The sequence below is a fragment of the Carassius carassius genome, chromosome 16 (genome assembly GCF_963082965.1).
Source record: "Carassius carassius chromosome 16, fCarCar2.1, whole genome shotgun sequence".
Taxonomy (NCBI): domain Eukaryota; kingdom Metazoa; phylum Chordata; class Actinopteri; order Cypriniformes; family Cyprinidae; genus Carassius; species Carassius carassius.
The window spans coordinates 20,576,545-20,594,288 of record NC_081770.1 but is presented as its reverse complement, the minus strand read 5'-3'; the positions used below and the strand labels follow the sequence as shown (position 1 = coordinate 20,594,288).

At 41.8% G+C, this 17,744-nt stretch overlaps 1 protein-coding gene across 5 annotated transcripts in view; it reads right to left on the bottom strand.

Moving 5' to 3' along the window:
- The window catches only part of LOC132159856 (mast cell protease 4-like), an 88,897-nt gene that overhangs the window by 23,511 nt on the left and 47,642 nt on the right, over positions 1–17,744 (bottom strand). The window contains exons 1-4 of one of the 5 annotated variants that reach the window (XM_059569491.1): positions 809–908; positions 580–727; positions 347–485; positions 25–273 (exon numbers count right to left, since the gene is read on the bottom strand). The exons of 2 other annotated variants lie outside the window; for them this stretch is intronic. In XM_059569491.1, the coding sequence (XP_059425474.1) occupies positions 25–273; positions 347–485; positions 580–727; positions 809–866 (594 nt within the window). In that variant the 5' untranslated portion in view covers positions 867–908. Of the gene's footprint in view, positions 1–24; positions 274–346; positions 486–579; positions 728–808; positions 909–17,744 lie in introns of those variants that run through there. 2 more of the 5 variants (XM_059569490.1, XM_059569489.1) reach the window with 2 other exon arrangements.

Below are 17,744 nucleotides of genomic sequence, written 5' to 3'. Positions count from 1 at the left end.
CAATTCGATAATGTTTTTACTTACACTGCAGCTTCCTCCATCACCGGAGACACACATCATCTCTGAGGCTGAGAAGTTGTCTTTCCATTTATTTTTGCATTCAGTGTTATTCATGATCTTCACTTCTGCTTCCATGAGACGAAAACTCTTTTTCCCTTTAAAATTCAGTCTTCCCCAGCCAGCAACACGGCAAACAGAATCAGCTTTAATGTCTTTCTCTGTTTGTATGGAAATCTTCATGACATTGTTGTTTTGTTCGACTTCTTTCTCTAGCTGTAATACAATAACATTATCCTCATTAAATACAGTCAAATCATTTAATAACAGTCATTTGAACTACTGTTACCCTCAAAAGCATAATGTCATTCTGCAAAGTGTGCATGTTGAAGTCTGGATGCATGTGGTAAGACTTCACACCAATGCGGACAGACCCTTCATTCTGTCTTAGGTCATGTGCGCCAACCACAGCTGTTAGTTTCTCATTTCTGTGTAAAAAAAAAAAAGTATTATGAACAATACCATCATTATAGAAGGTTTTTTTATGATATTATTATTTTAACTCATCAATTTAAGTCTTACTTCCAGCAATGCGCAGCGGTCATAACAAATCTATCAGAAATGAGAAATCCACCACAGATATGTCGCCAGTTCTTCTGAAGAGAAACCATGAAAGGTCTGGAGTGGGGTTTTGCTTCTGTGCCATTCACTATACCAACATCCACATGAGCTGAGAGAGAGAGACTGCTGTCAGTCAGCTTATTCAGCAGATACCAGTTAATATATTATGCTGTTATATAGTCAGTCTCACCAGTGAAGGTCATGTGTGGCAGCAGAGAGGGCAGCAGCAGTAGAGAGATGATGATCATGATGAAGACATTAAGTAGGCTCTTACTGACAAAGACTATATAAATGTGAGGATGGGCGGAGACATTGAGCTGCCTGTAAGCCTTTTTTTCTCAGCTTGTGGTATCAGTAACACTGATAGTAAGAATATATTATTCTTGTTACTTCTTGTTATCTGCATCAACTGTTACATGACACTACAAAATATAAGATTTGTTTTTATTTTTTTATTTTATCGTTTGCATCTTGGCCAGGTCACTTCCGTAAAAGAGATTTTTAATCTCAGAAAGTTTTACCTGTTTAAATAAAGGACAAATACATAAGAAATGCATGTGATTATGTAACTTTTGCTGTCAGAATATTAAAATGGTTTTGTGTATTGATTTAATTTGGAAATAAATTTTCTTGTGATCAACATATGCTGTTGACTGAGCTCAACTTGAACCCTAACCCTGAACTACACTATAGGTAAACTATAGATATGTTTCGTTGCATTGATGAAATTAAAGAAATACAATAAAGAAATCTGATTTTTGATGTCATTTTTACTTTAGGATTCGAAAATACAATGAAATGTGCAACGTGCATAGGCCTCATGTAGCCTAATTTCAGACCTCCCCATGGAAATAAAATGCAGTCCTCTTCAATCCTCAATAATACAATACAATTATCTTCTCTTTCCCCCCTTATCTGGCCAATAGACAGAGTGCAATAAAACAGCAGCCTTTTGAAATTAACTGGAAAGGTATTTAAACCATGCATAAAACATGCATTAAAACAGTATAAAACTCAGTAAAACATAAAAGCAGCTCAGTCATGCCCATGACAAAAATAATACAGTTTGATTTCTGTGCATAGTCCTCTTCTCCATAGTTTTACGAAAATGCGAAGTAAGTCAGTGCAAGGGTAAAATGCAGCATCATCCTCTCCTCTTTTGACACACAATAATGCAGCCATCCTCGGACCTGAGCAACAAAACACAATTTCCCTATGTGTCATTCCAAATATATACTGACAAAAATCAGAAATCACTTTATAAAAAAGCCACTTTGTTACTAAATATGTGCCTGGATTGTGCTTTTACCCCTTTAATGTGACTTCCGTTTAATGTGACTTTAAACACTTCAGACAGCCTCACATATGTTCCCTGCGTGTTTGACCTTTCAGTGGTATTAATTTGATCATTTCTTCTTGCGGCCCATCAGAGTTAACATACGTGCATAAAAGCGTTGCCTGTTCGATATCGATCACATCACACGACTCATCACAGGCAATTGAGTATGCTGGAGCTGAATTAATGTCCTTGATTTGCTGATTGGTGATGTTGCCTGCTATTTTAATGGCCCTTTCCTTCACTGTCTTTGCGGAGAGAGGCATGTCTTTAATTTTCTGTATTATCTCGGTTTTGTTTTTGAAGTCTGAAAATAGGTGCTCTGAAATTTTAATGAATGAATCCTTCATGTAGTCACCATTTGTGAACAGTTTCCCACGCTTTATTATCTCCCAGGTTGCAACAAAACTAGCAACAGTAGTGGAGTTTGGAGATGCAATCCACTCTAATTTTTCCAGAAGTAATGCAATCACACTTTTTCTCTCCCTCCCAACTGGGTACTTGGCTGCAAATGTAGCATGCTTTCCCAGGAAATGTCTTTCCACATTACTCTTTTTGTTATTTGACAACTTCTCATTACAAAGCAAACATGTAGGCCAAGAATCGTTGAATCCTCTGTTCTCCTCAGCTATCTTTCTCTTTTTCCCCTTGGCATCCATGGCCCATGACACACCCGCCGGTTTGTTTGTTTGTTTTTCAGCATCACGGCATCAGTTTATGACGTGAATCTTTGTTGACAGAAATGTTGAAATTAAATATTTATTATACACATTTTTACAACGTTGAAAAACGTTAAGAATGTTTATTAATTTATGTCGTACAGAAATTATATTATATAAATTTATTTTTTGAAAAAGCTCCAGGGAGCCACTAGGGCAGAGAACAAGGAGGGCGGGGAACCAATCACACAGACACACGCACGCGACGAGCTGTCAAACCATCCATACCCACAACACACACAAAAAAAAATCAACCTCAAACCAAAAAGCAGATGATTATACCAGAGACCAGACACAAATCATTGCAAAGCAACTTTACAGAAAATTAAGTTTCTACAATATTTAGTAGTGGCTTATAAGTGGTGATCAGTTTATGTGCAAATGACAGGAATTTTCAGAAAAATGTAACAAGACATAGTCAACCAGATGATGAACACTATTAACTGCAATTATAATTTGATTGCATAGTAAGTAGCAATATTTGTCAGTTCTGTATGTTGTTTCAGGGTAAGCATCATCTGAGGTCCTCTGAGGGGTTGGCATCATCTCTTCTCAGGTGTTCTCAAGTCAAGTCAAGTAAATTTTCCACATGTACAGTACATACATGCAGAGAATCGAAATTTGTGAAAATTGCATTACTCTCAGAACCCCGGTGCATACAGATAACATTAACAGTAGAGCCTAATAATCTAGATCAAATATAAAATATAAGTTACAACTATACAAAGGGGATGTAAGTAAAGTAAAGCAAGTTCGGGAGCGAGTTCAGCATCCTGACAGCACTTGATCAGATATAACTGCAGTCAGAAATTATGAGATGCATTATCTGAACCCCCAAAAATTATCAGGAAGGCTATTCCAGAGTTTGGGAGCCAAATGCGAAAAAGCTCTGCCTCCTTAAGTAGACTTTGCTATCCTAGGAGCTACCAAAAGTCCAGCGTTTTGTAACCTTTGGGAGCGTGATGGATTGTAATGTGGTATAAGGCTAGTTAGGTACGCAGGAGCTAAACCATTAAGGGCCTTATAGGTAAGTAATAATAATTTGTATAACTTAATCTAAACCAAAGTAATTTGATCTAAACCATCTTAGAGCCTGCCCTTCAATACCTGTATAGTTTTGTAATCGATCTATGAGTATGTCATGATCTATGGTGTCGAACGCAGCACTAAGATCAAGTAAAACAAGCAATGAGATGCAGTCTTGATTGTCATTTGTCATTTGTCATTTGTATTTGTGCAGTTTCTGTGCTATGGTGGGGCCTGAAACCTGACTGAAATTTTTCATACAGATCTCTCTTTTTTGCAGGAAGGAGCTCAAATGAGCAGACACAACTTTTTCTAAAAGTTTAGACATAAATGGAAGATTTGAAATGGGCCTATAATTTGCCAGTTCACTACGATCTAGTTGTGGTTTCTTAATAAGAGGCTTAATAACCGCCAGTTTTGGGACGTGACCTAAAGATAACAACGAGTTAATAATGTTGAGAAGCAATTCTTCTCTACAGGTAACAACACTTTCAGTAATTTAGTGGGTACAATATCTAATAAAGATGTTGTTGGTTTAGATGTATTGATAAGATTATTTAGCTCTTCCTGTCCTATAATTGTAAAGCACTGCAGTTTATCTTTGGGTTCGATGGATGAAACTGAAACATTAGACAAATATAGAATCTACATTTGTTATTGCATTTCTGATGTTATCTATTTTATCAGTGAAGGACTTCATAAAGTCATTACTATTAAACCTTGATGGAATATTTAAATTGGGTGGTGTCTGGTTATTTGTTCATCTAGCCACTGTGCTAAATAAAAACCTTGGATTGTTTTGGTTATTTTCAATAAGTTTGTGGATATACTTGGCCCTGGCAGTTTTTAGAGCCTGTCTATAGCTGGACATACTGTTTTTCCACGCAATTCTAAAAACTTCCAAGTTAGTTAGTGGGTATTACTGTTACACCATGGCACAGTACTTTTTTCTCTAACCGTTTTCAATTTGATAGGGGCAATAGCTTCTAATGTATTAGAGAAAATAGTGCCCATGTTACCAGTCATTTCGTCTAGTTCATGTGTATTTTTGGATACACATAGCAGTTGAGATGAATCAAGCAGGTTATTTGCGAATCTGTCTTTGGTGGCTGGAACAAGAGTTCTGCCCAGACGGTAACGCTTAGCCATATAGTTAATATCAGTGATATGGAAATGACAAGGAAATGGTGAGTAACATCATTACTTTGAGGTACGATATCTATATCAGTAAGATAATTAAATTTAGTGTATGATTAAAATGATGAGTGGGCCAGATGACATTTTGCTTGACTCCAAAATAATTTATTATAGGTCAGTAAACGCCGTAAAATTTGTATTACCAACGTGAATGTTAAAATCCCAGACAATTAGGGCTTTATCAACTGTAACCAAAAGGTCTGAGAGGAAATCTACAAATTATTTTTGGAATTCTGTATATGGCCCTGGTGGTTTAATCACGATAAGATTTTTTCTAGATACTACATTTAAATTTATATTTTGACCCCACTATTTGAGGAACAGACACAGTCTTAATAGATTGGACAGTGCAAGTACTTCAATTATTTAAGTGGGTAGAACAAAAGACATCATAGTAGTAATTGAGAATTGGCTTACTAGTCACATGGACTGAAGTGTCCTGGAGATGTTTTTCGACAGCAGTTCCGCTCCAACTCTGCTGGGATGCATGCCATCAGTGTGAAAAAGCCAAGGACGCTCCCAGAATAGATTCCAATTATTAACAAATAGCAGTTCCATGTTCTTTACACCATGGCAATAACCATTCAAAAATGTCTACTGAACCATTCGTGTCCTCGTCGATACGTTCCTGACACGAAAAACTAATTAGAACGAGCACTCTGATTATTTTGTTGTAAAATACGATAGAGGATATATTCACACATTATAGAAACAAAAATGATGGTGTCTAAAATTGATTTTTAAGATAAAAAATAGTATATAAAAAATTTACGTGATTGAGCTCAGACTCAAGACACACTGCAGCAACAAACAGGAAGTGACAATTAGTTCTGGTACTCTGAAAAGGTTCAGGCGGAGTGAAAGGCCCTATTATTCACTAAGCTTAAAGAGATGTGTCTTTACAAACCCATAAGACCTTTGTTCATCTTTGGAGCACAAATTAAGATATTCTTGAAGAATTCCAAGACCTCTCTGACCCTTCAGCGTATCTTCAGCGTATTCATTCAGAATACAACATAGATGACATATCAAATATTTAAACTGAGAAAATGTATCATTTTAAGTGAAAAATAAATTGATTTTAAATTGCACGCCATCAACACATCTCAAAAAGGTTGCAACAAGGCCATGTTTACCACTGTGTGGCATCCCCTCTTCTTTTTATAACAGTCTGCAAATGTCTGGGGACTGAGGAGACAAGTTGCTCAAGTTTAGGAATAGGAATGTTGTCCCCTTCTTGTCTAGTACAGGTTTCTAGTTGCTCAACGGTCTTAGGTCTTCTTTGTTGCATCTTCCTCTTTATGATGCATCAAATGTTTTCTATGGGTGAAAGATCTGGACTGCAGGCTGGGCATTTCAGTACCCGGATCCTTCTATGCAGCCATGATGTTGTAATTGATGCAGTATGTGGTCTGGCATTGTCATGTTGGAAAATGCAAGATCTTCCCTGAAAGAGACGAAATCTCTATGGGAGCATATGTTGTACTAGAACTTGGATATACCTTTCAGCACTGATAGTGCCTTTCCAGATGTTTAAGCTGTCCATGCCACACGCACTCATGCAACCCTATACCATCAGAGATGCAGGCTTCAGAACTGAGCGCTGATAACAACTTGGGTTGTCCTTGTCATCTTTAGTCCGGATGACATTGTGTCCCAGTTTTCCAAAATTAACTTCAATTTTTGATTCGTCTGACCAAACAGAACTTTGCCACAGTCCATTTTAAATGAGCCTTAGCCCAGAGAAAATGCCTGTGCTTCTGGATCATGTTTAGATGTGGCTTCTTTTTTGACCTATAGAATTTTAGCCGGCAATGGCAAATGGCACGGTGGGTTGTGTTCACCGACAATGTTTTCTGTAAGTATTCCTGAGCACATGTTCTGATTTCCATTACAGTAGCATTCCTGTATGTGATGCAGTGCCATCTAAGGGCCCGAAGATCAAGGGCACCCAGTATGGTTTTCCAGCCTTGACCCTAACGCACAGAGATTGTTCCAGATTCTATGACTCTTTTGATGATGTTATGCACTGTAGATGATGATAACTTCAAAAGTCCTTTCTGATATTGCTCCACTATTTTTTGCCGCAGCATTGGGGAAATTGGTGATCCTCTGCCCATCTTGACTTCTGAGAGACACTGCCACTCTGAGAGGCTCTTTTTATACCCAATCATGTTGCCAATTGACCTAATAAGTTGCAAATTGGTCTGCCAGCTGTTCCTTATATGTAAATTTAACTTTTCCGGCCTCATACCTGTCCTAACTTTTCTGGAATGTGTAGCTCTTACGAAATATAAGTTTATGAGATTTGTAAATTATTCAATTCCTTTTTTACTCACAATTTGTAAAGTGTCCCAACTTTTTTTGATATCGGGTTTGTAATAGAGTCCTCTGAAATGCCGTATTTTAGGTAAATGTGAGGCCTCCAACTGACTCCACAGCTCCCTCCTTTTCATCTAAAAAATAAATAAAAATTAAATGTGCATGCATACATACTGTATATACACGCTCACATACTGTATATACACACTCATAAAGTCGAACATTTTACATACACCTTGCAAAATCTACAAAAATCCCTAAGGCCCCCGCAAATTCTGTGGTTTTTTTTTCAGCATTTCTGTGTATTTGAACTCTTTCCAACAATGACTTTATGATTTTGAAATTCATCGTTTCAAACTGAGGATAACTTGAGTAACAACTTTTTGAATTTGAAGATCAGTGTAGATTTAAATAATTTTGTCTTGAAACATGCAAGTATCTTTTGTAGCTTCTGAAGGGCGGTGCAAAATAAAAAAATATATTTAGACAAAATAAGATTTCTGTTCAAACGTTTTCACCCCTTTTGGTGTTGTAAATGGTGGTGCTGCAGGTCAGCTAAAGTTAAAACAAATTGTGTTCAGTGATCAGCGGGTGGCAATTTCAACTTTATGACAGGTCTGTGAGCATGAGGTTAGCTGAAAGTTAATTTACTGGTCTAAAGGAGGTGAGATCTTTTAACAAGTCAGACCATAGTATATAGAAAAATGTTGTTTAATTTGAGCTAATTTAGTTTATTTTAGTTACATTTATAAGTTACATGTATAATTTTTATTAAACCCCTAGTTCTTTCAACCTCAACATAAACGTACTGAGAATGCAAACAAGTACACAAACACAAACATACAATCACACACACACACACACACACACACACACACAAAACTGATATTTAAGCTAAACAAACGACAAAGGATCGGTGCCTAAAACTGCCTCCACAAACATTAACTTAAATGAACAAAAGATAATAACCACCCATATGTGTTGACACAGTTAACTTTATTTAAATGATTCAGAGAAATAAAATGACACTAAGTTGTTAGAAGGAAAAATGTGTACTCACATAGCTGCATGATGACTTAAGGAGCCTATGAATCGAATAATTTTTCAGAAGTGAGACGAACTTTGCATCACTAAAACGGATCACAAAAAAGAGGGTTTATACCATCCCAACATGGAAGGAGCGTATACTTCACAAAAAGTGTAGAAATGGGCGTTTTTTACATAGGTTATCTGCGCATGCATTTAATCAGATGTCCGATGATTTATAGTGTTGCCAAATACAATATAAGTACGTATCCATGACAGCCATGTTTGAAGCCTGAGGTGAATGCTGGGTATTGTAGTTCCCTGGCCTGAAGAATCTACATAGCTTGAATGAGGTATTAGTTAAACGTGTTCAATTGAACCCTTTGTAAAACTAAAACAAAAATAACTGTTAAAACATATTTAGACTAAATGATTATATTCAAGAATAATACGATATACATGTGCCAAATTAGGCTAAAATAGGGTTGGCTATGTTGTAATGGAGCAACCGTTGTTCTGTTCTCTTGTGAAGCATTCGGCGTTAGGATTCGTGTGTTGATAAAAACCAAATAATTTTCTTTATCTTTAGAAAAAGACAATCGTGTCCTGCTGCTGTTGTCTGAATATCCAGTCTTTCTTCATCATGAAATGATGAACCCCATCATCAGCCCCCCCATTCAGGAGATTGTGTGTATGTTTGTTGAGCTCTCTCTCTCTGTCACGTTCGCTGATACAAGGAACACAGGAGAGATCCAAATGCAGGTACGAGGTTTATTGAGGGGCAATCCAAAAGGGGTAAACAGTCCAGGCAGGGTCAAAACCAGAATATCCAATGAACATAACACGAACAAGAACATACAGACAGAGCAGACTCAGGGAAGTATCACGCATACGACAAGGACTCCGTGACAAAGACTCAGACAGACCAGGTATAAATACACAAAAGGATAAATGGGGAAACTGGAGAAAGGTGGGGAACAATCAATTAACTAAACAAGGAGGAAGGTGACCAAATAAGGAGACAGGAAGTGATAATATGATACACACCGTGGGAACAGAGGACACCTAGTGCAGGGGTTTTCAAACTGTGGGTCGCGACCCACTCGTGGGTCACGGAATGGAACAAGGTGGGTCGCACAAAGTCACTTGGCTGCAGCTAATTTTGCGTTTCAATGACACACAGACACTAACACAGTTCAGTCTAGGGCTGCACGAATGTGACGAGTGGGGCGGGGCCTAGTGCCATGGGAACAGAGCTAGGCCGGTGGAGTGATTGGGAAATGAGCAACACTCACCGGTCTCAAGAACCACGGAGGAGATCGGAAAGATACAAAAGAGGAGCGATGACAGTGAAGGACGAGAGAGGACCAGGCCTGGGTTTTATTTTGTGTTTGTTTTTTATTTGTGCACGGCAGTCATCCGAGAGGGGCTGTCGCGCTGTTTTGTGTTTATTTGGTTATTAAAACTTTGTTTGATTGTCCGCCGGTTCCCACCTCTTTCCACGAAGGAGTCATCGAGGCGGTGGGCTGGAGTGAGTTCGCCCCCCCCCCCCCCCCCCGGCAACTCACTCCAGCCCACCACATCGAGCACCCTCGGCGGCAGACTCCTTCGCCCTGCTCGATGGCACTGCGGATTCACCCCAGCGGCGAAGGATCTTCGGCAGCGCGCCCCTCCTTCCTCCCTGGCTTCGGCACCAGTGTAAAACATTAAAATCTTCACAATCACAGGAAGAAGGAGGCGGGAACTGGGAACCCACTCATCACAACGATATAGCCCACCAACATTAATAATGAACTGCAATATCCTTAGTGTGATTTTCAAATTGCAATTAAGTCCGTGTGCGTTGCGTGTTTTGAAGGTCTCAGAGCAATGTCATTAAAAGGTTCAATCGGTCTTTTTTTACCTATTTCACAATTATTTTAATCTCCAAACTGTTTTAGATAGTTCTGCTTTGCTTCTTATGCTTTTCTAAAAAAGTGTTGGATTGTGCTCCGTTCTCGCCGACACACACGGAAGGATCATGAATGCAACAAAACACAGCAGCGCAGATCACACTTCACTGGAGTGAGCCTGCTTCACGTTTTTATGGACACTACATATTTTAACGCCAGTAAACAAAAATTAAAACTTGTAAATTTGTAGTGAAATTTTCAGTTGTACTCTAAAATAAAATGGTTATTTTTCTTAAATACTTAATTTCTGTCATAAAAATTTTAAGTAAGATTAGGTTTAAAGTAATTTCACTCGTTGTTTTTTTTTTTTTTTTAATATTTTGGTGGGTCGTGAAATATATTACACTTGTCTAGGTGGGTCGTGGAATGGAAAAGTTTGGGAACCACTGACCTAGTGGATACCCAGGGAACACAACCCAGACACTGTGACAGAACCCCCCCTCTACGGAGCGGCTTCCAGACGCTCCACGATAGACAGAACAGAGACCAGGAGGGAGGCGGACAGGAGGAGGCTCAGGGGGAGGGACGGAGGGCCAGAAAGGAAACCTGGGAAACAGACACCAGAAGTGTAAACACAAAACAGGGAGACCAGGAGGGAGGAGGTCCAGGGGGAGGGACGGAGGGCCAGGCTAACAGAGAGGAACAGGGACAGGAGTGAACACAAAAACAAAAAGCAAAAACAACATGAAGCCCCTCCAGGGCGGGGCAGAAGACCACCATGTCCGTGTGGTGAAGACTGGAATCCTTCAGGGCGGAGCAGAGGACCACCACAACCGTGTGGTCAGGACGGACGCCCCCCAGGGCGGAGCAGAAGACCACCACAACCGTGTAGTCAGAGCGGAAGCCCCCCAGGGCGGAGCAGAGGACCACCACGTCCTCGTGGTCAACACCAGAGTCCCCCAGGGCGGAGCAGATGACCACCACGCCCCTGTGATCGATGCCGGAGTCCAACAGGGCGGAGCAGAAGGCCACCCAGTGACTTGACCTGACTCAGAAAGTTCAACGGTAACCAGCCTTGTCTCTGGACAGTCCATGGTACCTAGCCCTGGCTCTGGAAGGTCATCAGTGACTAGCCCTGACTCAGGAAGATCATCAGTGACTTGACCTGACTCTGAAAGGTCCACGATGACTAGCCTTGTCTCTGGAAAGTCGATGGTACCTAGCCCTGGCTCTGGAAGGTCAGCGGTGACTGGCCCTGACTCTGGACGGTCATCGGTGACTGGCCCTGACTCTGGACGGTCATCGGTGACTGGCCCTGACTCTGGACGGTCATCGGTGACTGGCCCTGACTCTGGAGGGTCATCGGTGACTAGCCCTGACTCTGGAGGGTCATCGGTGACTAGCCCTGAATCTGGAGGGTCCACAAGCACCTGACTAGCCTCTGGAAGGTCAACCGGAATCTCACTCAACTCTGAAAATTCAATAGTCACCTGACTCGACTCTGGAAGGTCAACAGGAACTTGACTCGACTCTGGAGGGTCAACAGGAACATGACTTGATTCAAGAGGAACAACTGGAACATGACTCGACTCTAGATGATCAACAGGAGCTAGCCCTAACTCTAGAGGGTCAACGGTAACTAACCCTGACTCTGGAGGGTCCCCAAACATCTGACTCGACTCTGGAGGGTCAACTGGAACCTGACTCGACTCTGGAGGGTCAACTGGAACCTGACTCGACTCTGGAGGGTCAACAGGAACTAGCCCTGACTCTAGATGGTCGACGGTGACTAACCCTGACTCAGGAGGGTCCATGAACACCTGACTTGACTTTGGACTGCCTGTGGAGCCGTGAGACGCCTCTGCTTCAGGCACTGCCTCTGGAACGGCCTCGGGCACTGCCTTGGTAACGGCCTCGGGAGCGGTATCGGGCACCGCATCGGGAGCGGCCTCGGGCACCGCCTCGGCCTCCGGAACGGCAACGGACACCGCCTCGGCATCGGGCACCGCCTCGGCCTCCGGAACGGCAACGGACACCGCCTCGGCATCGGGCACCGCCTCGGCCTCCGGAACGCCATCGGTCACCGCCTCGGCCTCCGGAACGCCATCGGTCACCGCCTTGGCATCGGTCACCGCCTCGGCCTCCGGAACGCCATCGCCTCGGCCTCCGGAACGCCATCGGTCACCGCCTCGGCATCGGTCACCGCCTCCGGAACGCCATCGGGCACCGCCTCGGCATCGATCACCGCCTCGGCATCGGTCACCGCCTCGGCCTCCGGAACGGCATCAGTCACCGCCTCGGCCTCCAGAACGGCATCGGGCATCGCCTCGGCATCGGGCACCACCTCAGCCTCCGGAACAGCATCGGGCACCGCCTCTGCCTCCAGAACAGCATCGGGCACCGCCTCGGCCTCCGGAACAGCATCGGGCACCGCCTCGGCCTCCGGAACAGCATCGGTCACTGCCTCGGCATCGGGCACCGCCTCGGCTTCCAGAACGGCATCGGTCACCGCCTCGGCCTCCGGAATGGCCTTGAGCACCACCTCGGGAATGTCCTCCTGGACGGCAGCGGCTTGCTCGGGAACATCCTCCTGGACGGCAGCGGCCCGCTCGGGAACGTCCCCCTGGACGGCAGCAGCCCGCTTGGGAACGTCCTCCTGGACGGCAGCGGCCCGCTCGGGAACGTCCTCCTGGACGGCAGCGGTCCGCTCGGGAACGTTCTCCGGGCTTTGAGGAACGGTAGGCGCCTGTCTCCTCCTCCTCCGCCGTCTATGATGGCGAGTCGGTGGCACCTTGTCTGGAGACTCAGGCGTTGAGTCGGCCATCTTGTGCTGTGGCTCTAAGCTGGCAGCCATCTTGTGCTAAATTATATAAATTGATTACAAAAATAAATGTAATCAGTTACAGTCACTGAGAAAAAAGAATTAAATTGCAGAAAAATTTAATTATGAAAATGTGTTTTTCACACACGTACAGATTTAATTGATATATTTCATAAACTACATTGACTACTCTAAAATATGAGCCAGATGTTTCAGGAGTTAAAGACATATGCTTATTTCCTAATTGGCTGATGTATATGTATTTGTTAAATTGAACTGTTTTACCAACCCGTTATTAAATGCTGTGGCTTTCCCCTTCATAGGCGTGCAAAAACTTGATTTCAAAACAGTATTTGATGCAAAAAATTTACTTCCAATCCAAGTCAGACGGTGGGTGGTATTTTAGTATGCAAATTTATTCAAAGAACATAGGAAATGAGACAACAAATCATCTCTTGCAAACAAATTATTAAGTATTAAAATCAGCTTCAAATTAAGAAAATGCAATTCCAAAATTAATACATTGTTAATAGCAATCCATATATGATGGATTTTGCTAATCTAAGATTAATACAATTGATTATGATATTCAAAGATAATCAAACAGTTAATAATACAAAAAGTATAAGAATACCTGGGTACCAAAAGTTAAAAATAAATCAATAAGTCAACGTATTTAAATTGAATAAACCTGTAAGAAGTTCAAAGTATTCAGTGAGCCCGAAATTCTAAGAGAAGGTAAAGATGAGAAAACCAGAGTTCAGTCAGGTAGAGCCTAGCCTGAACTCAGTCAGAGCTGAAGGGAGGGGTGAAAACTACCTAGCTCTTATACTCTCAAGACTTCTGTCAAAACAATAAGCCTCGTGAATTGAATACAGAGTTGCAAAATACATCAAAACTCAAAAGGATTAAATATAATTATAGATACAGACATGTGGAACTAAACCCAGACATACAAAATCATAAGCTCAAAATATAAATGTTTTGTTCAGCTAATGGAAAATTACTGCGCATCTATCTTCATATTTATATCTTCTTGCAAAAGTCTTCTAAAGTCTGTGACAGCCAGTTAGGGCCTCTGGAACAGACTGTCTTGTGCCTTTGAGCACGTAGCAAATGTACACGTGACAGAGATCAGAAATCGGGGGGTACACCAGTCCCCCACTCGAGTCTTAACAAGACTCGCAACCAAATTCTTTCCCTTGAAAATAAAATACATAATATTCAAACATAACAAATACATAATGATTATACATAAGGCATGCATGCAGAAAGGTGAATAAATGAAACATTTCACATATGAGAAAAGATGAGAGAGTACATAATTTCAGGTAAAACTGCAAAACACCTCTGTAACCCCAGCCATCTTAAGTTTGACAGGAATTCTTCACCTGGCGGAGTCAGACGAGGAGCACTAAAAGCATCCGACCCCTGATCTCACCAGGACTTTTGCTGGGTCGAGGACTGGTTACAGCTTACCATCGTTCATTTTAAACAACATCTTCATTTTTCCGTTTAACTATTGCAGACATAGGAGCATACACATCTTTGGGATTATTGGTTGTGCAAAGCATTATTAAAATACGTACCAAGATATAAATCACAAGTAAAATAGTAATTATCATAGCAAGACAGGTGACCAAATCACTAAGGAAATCCCAAAAGGGTTTTCCTAAGACACCTTTGATCCAAGAAAACACATCAGTTTGGTCAGAAACAACACTGCTTCCATCTATTTCATCTCTTATTTGTCTCATGTGTTTGATGACATCAGTCATATTATCTTCAATATCAGGAACATAAGTACAGCATTGATCTCCAATTAATGCACAAACTTCACCCTCTTGTGCAAGAATATAATCGAGGGTGGCACGATTTTGCAAAGCAACTAATTTAATATCCTTCATTTCATCTGTTAATAAGTGAAATCCTTCTATAGCGTAATCAGCAAAAGATTCTAATTCCAAGCTAATATTATCGATTAAATACGCATTATGTACTGTGCCATACCATGGAAACACCCCCTCCAGAGTCTTAACACCTGGAGAAATTCGAAGGTGAGGTCTATAATCCGTTCTAGGGATGGCTCTTTTAACTCGTCGTGAACGCCAATGTCTAATTAATGATTCTCCAGTTCTTGACATAAAGGTCAGATGGGTGTCAAGTGTACCCACATAACAGCATCCTGACCACTTTTTTTGGCAGCCAATGATAAGCATTACCGCCACAAATCCAATACTTCCCTTTTAGGGGCACATAAGAAATTTTATAATTTGGGAGTATTGAATCAGGATAAACTTCAAACATCCTAGGACCACTATCAGTTATTAAGGAATATTGAGTAGAATTTTCATTGTACCATAAGTTACCAGAAGAGGTAATCGGTCCCCAAAGGCTTTGATAGTTCTATGTTCACATATCTAAGGTGACACGCTGAATGTCCCATCCATCTATTTCCTTCTCCTGCATTTTGACAAATACATATAGGTATAATTTGGTCAGGTTTACCCTGAACTTGTAATGAGGCTGGCATGGAATCTGTAAAAGTGAATCTAAGATGGGTTACCCAAGGGATTGAATCATGATCATACATATATTTACACACAGTTATACATTCTTCTATATATGTATAATCAATGCCCAGTTGTAGAACATCAAGGTGTAATTGAGACATCCAGTAAACACAAGGTTTGTCGGGTACACTAAGAAATATAGTCTGTAGCCATATCAAACACCTCATATGTAAGTCAGGAATAGGCACAGGTTGCAGTCTAAAAGGTTTGTCCGTGGAATGTGGAGTATTTGCACACACATAACAGTCAGAAAGTCCTTCCGTGTCGTATAATTGAGCAATCTCCACCACAGATTATACTGGTGAGGAGGGCATTCAGCCGCCAAAGGATGAGTGCGCTCATACAAAAGTTTCACTGCTGGCTCCGTTGTTCTCCCCAGAGGGAGGAATTGTCCGGCGAAAATTACCATAATGGTGTAGATGAAACAACTAATTTTGCTAATTGATCGGGTATAAGCCCAAAAAGCAATATCTGAACGCACAGTTTTCAGAGTCACAGTGACAACACGGAAATTGGTCGCAAAACCAAAATCTACTCTTACTGTGTACCACTGGTCTCTCAGATGTCGCCGAACCGAAGTACAGGGACACTATGGAGTGTTCAGCTCCAGGGACGGAACACCGATGTTTGAAGTACCAGATTCCAACAGTCGCTGATGTCGTGCCTGGGACCACGTTAGGCAACGGTGGGGTCGGCACTGACCCGGCTACGAGCACTGCAATCACGCCTGGATCGTCCTGGATCGTGTTATGAGCTGCACTGTCCCAGAATTCACACCAGGGAGTCACTCGTTGAATCACTCGTGTTGGATGAATATACGACGAATAGTTCAGCGACAGCATGCACTAACACCTGTCAGAAATATAGAGTAGTAGGAACAAAACAATTGGATATAAAAGTACACAAACACAAAATATGCGAGGCCCAAAGCAAAGCAGCAAGCGTTATAAGCAACATTTTCACACGCAAGTTTACATTCTCAGGTTAAATACATCAGGTCCGGCTGGACTCATCATTAACAACCTAGAGAGAAATAAACAATTAGTCATTGTTCGTCCTTAGCAGCAGTTCGTTGATAAAGTATGCACCTGTTGAATCAATTCACATTAGAAAGGGTATCATTTACAATCCACGGGGACAGGCATGATGGATTTTAAGAAATTTAGCTTCTGAGAGGCCGGGCTAAGGGAAAAGTTCATTCCACTCCTGACACAAGTCAGTCCCTCAGTCACCTCACAGGATTCGTATATAAACATTAATTAAACTTAGTTACAGAAAATTACCATAAATTCACACAGAATCCATCATCCCTGGTCCATGGCGTTTTGAGAGGGATTTTCAGTATCCGCAAGCTGGGACAGGGGCTTCACTTGAGCAAGATGCTTCCATCGAGTCAAACCTGGCACGATTTCAATGAGAAGAGATGTTGGAGTGGCACACTTACATTCTCATTTCGTGTTGTTTGAAAACGGCTCGCTCTCTCTCTGTCTCTCTCTCTCTCTCTCTCTCTCTCTCTCTCTCTCTCTCAATTCAATTCATATTGCTTTATTGGCATGACATACAAAGGTACATATTGCCAAAGCATTGTACATAGCAGAATAGAAACAAACAAAACAAAAATACATATATATTCATAAGAAAAAAAAAATTACATGCAAAATAAATCCATATACATTTCTATAAACATTGATGGTACTTCTAATGTACTCTCTGTCTGTCTCTCTCTCGCGCGCGCGCTCTCTCTCTGTCTCTCTCGCGCGCGCTTTCTCTCCCTGTCTCCGTGCGCGCGCTCTCTCTGTCTCTCTCGCGCGCTCTCTCTCTCTCTGTCTGTCTGTCTCTCTCGCGCGCTCTCTCTCTCTCTGTCTCTCTCGCGCGCTCTGTCTCTCTCGCGCTCTCTGTCTCTCTCGCGCGCTCTCTCTGTCTCTCTCGCGCTCCCTCTCTCTCTGCCCTGTTAAACTTGCATGTGGTTTTCAGTCCTGTCAATTATAAACTTTCACTCTATGATGGTTAAGCTGTGCAATTAATCCGCGAATCACACTGTCAAGGGCAGGGGAGTAGCTGGCCCGTACAGTTAATGAATAACGGATCAACTACGACAGCCTACATCGCACATCCTGCGATGTGACTATCGTGGATTCGTACATCGCGATATCGATGCTTAAACGACACATCGTGCAGCCCTAGTAAGGACCTTCATACCTGGAAGACATTGGG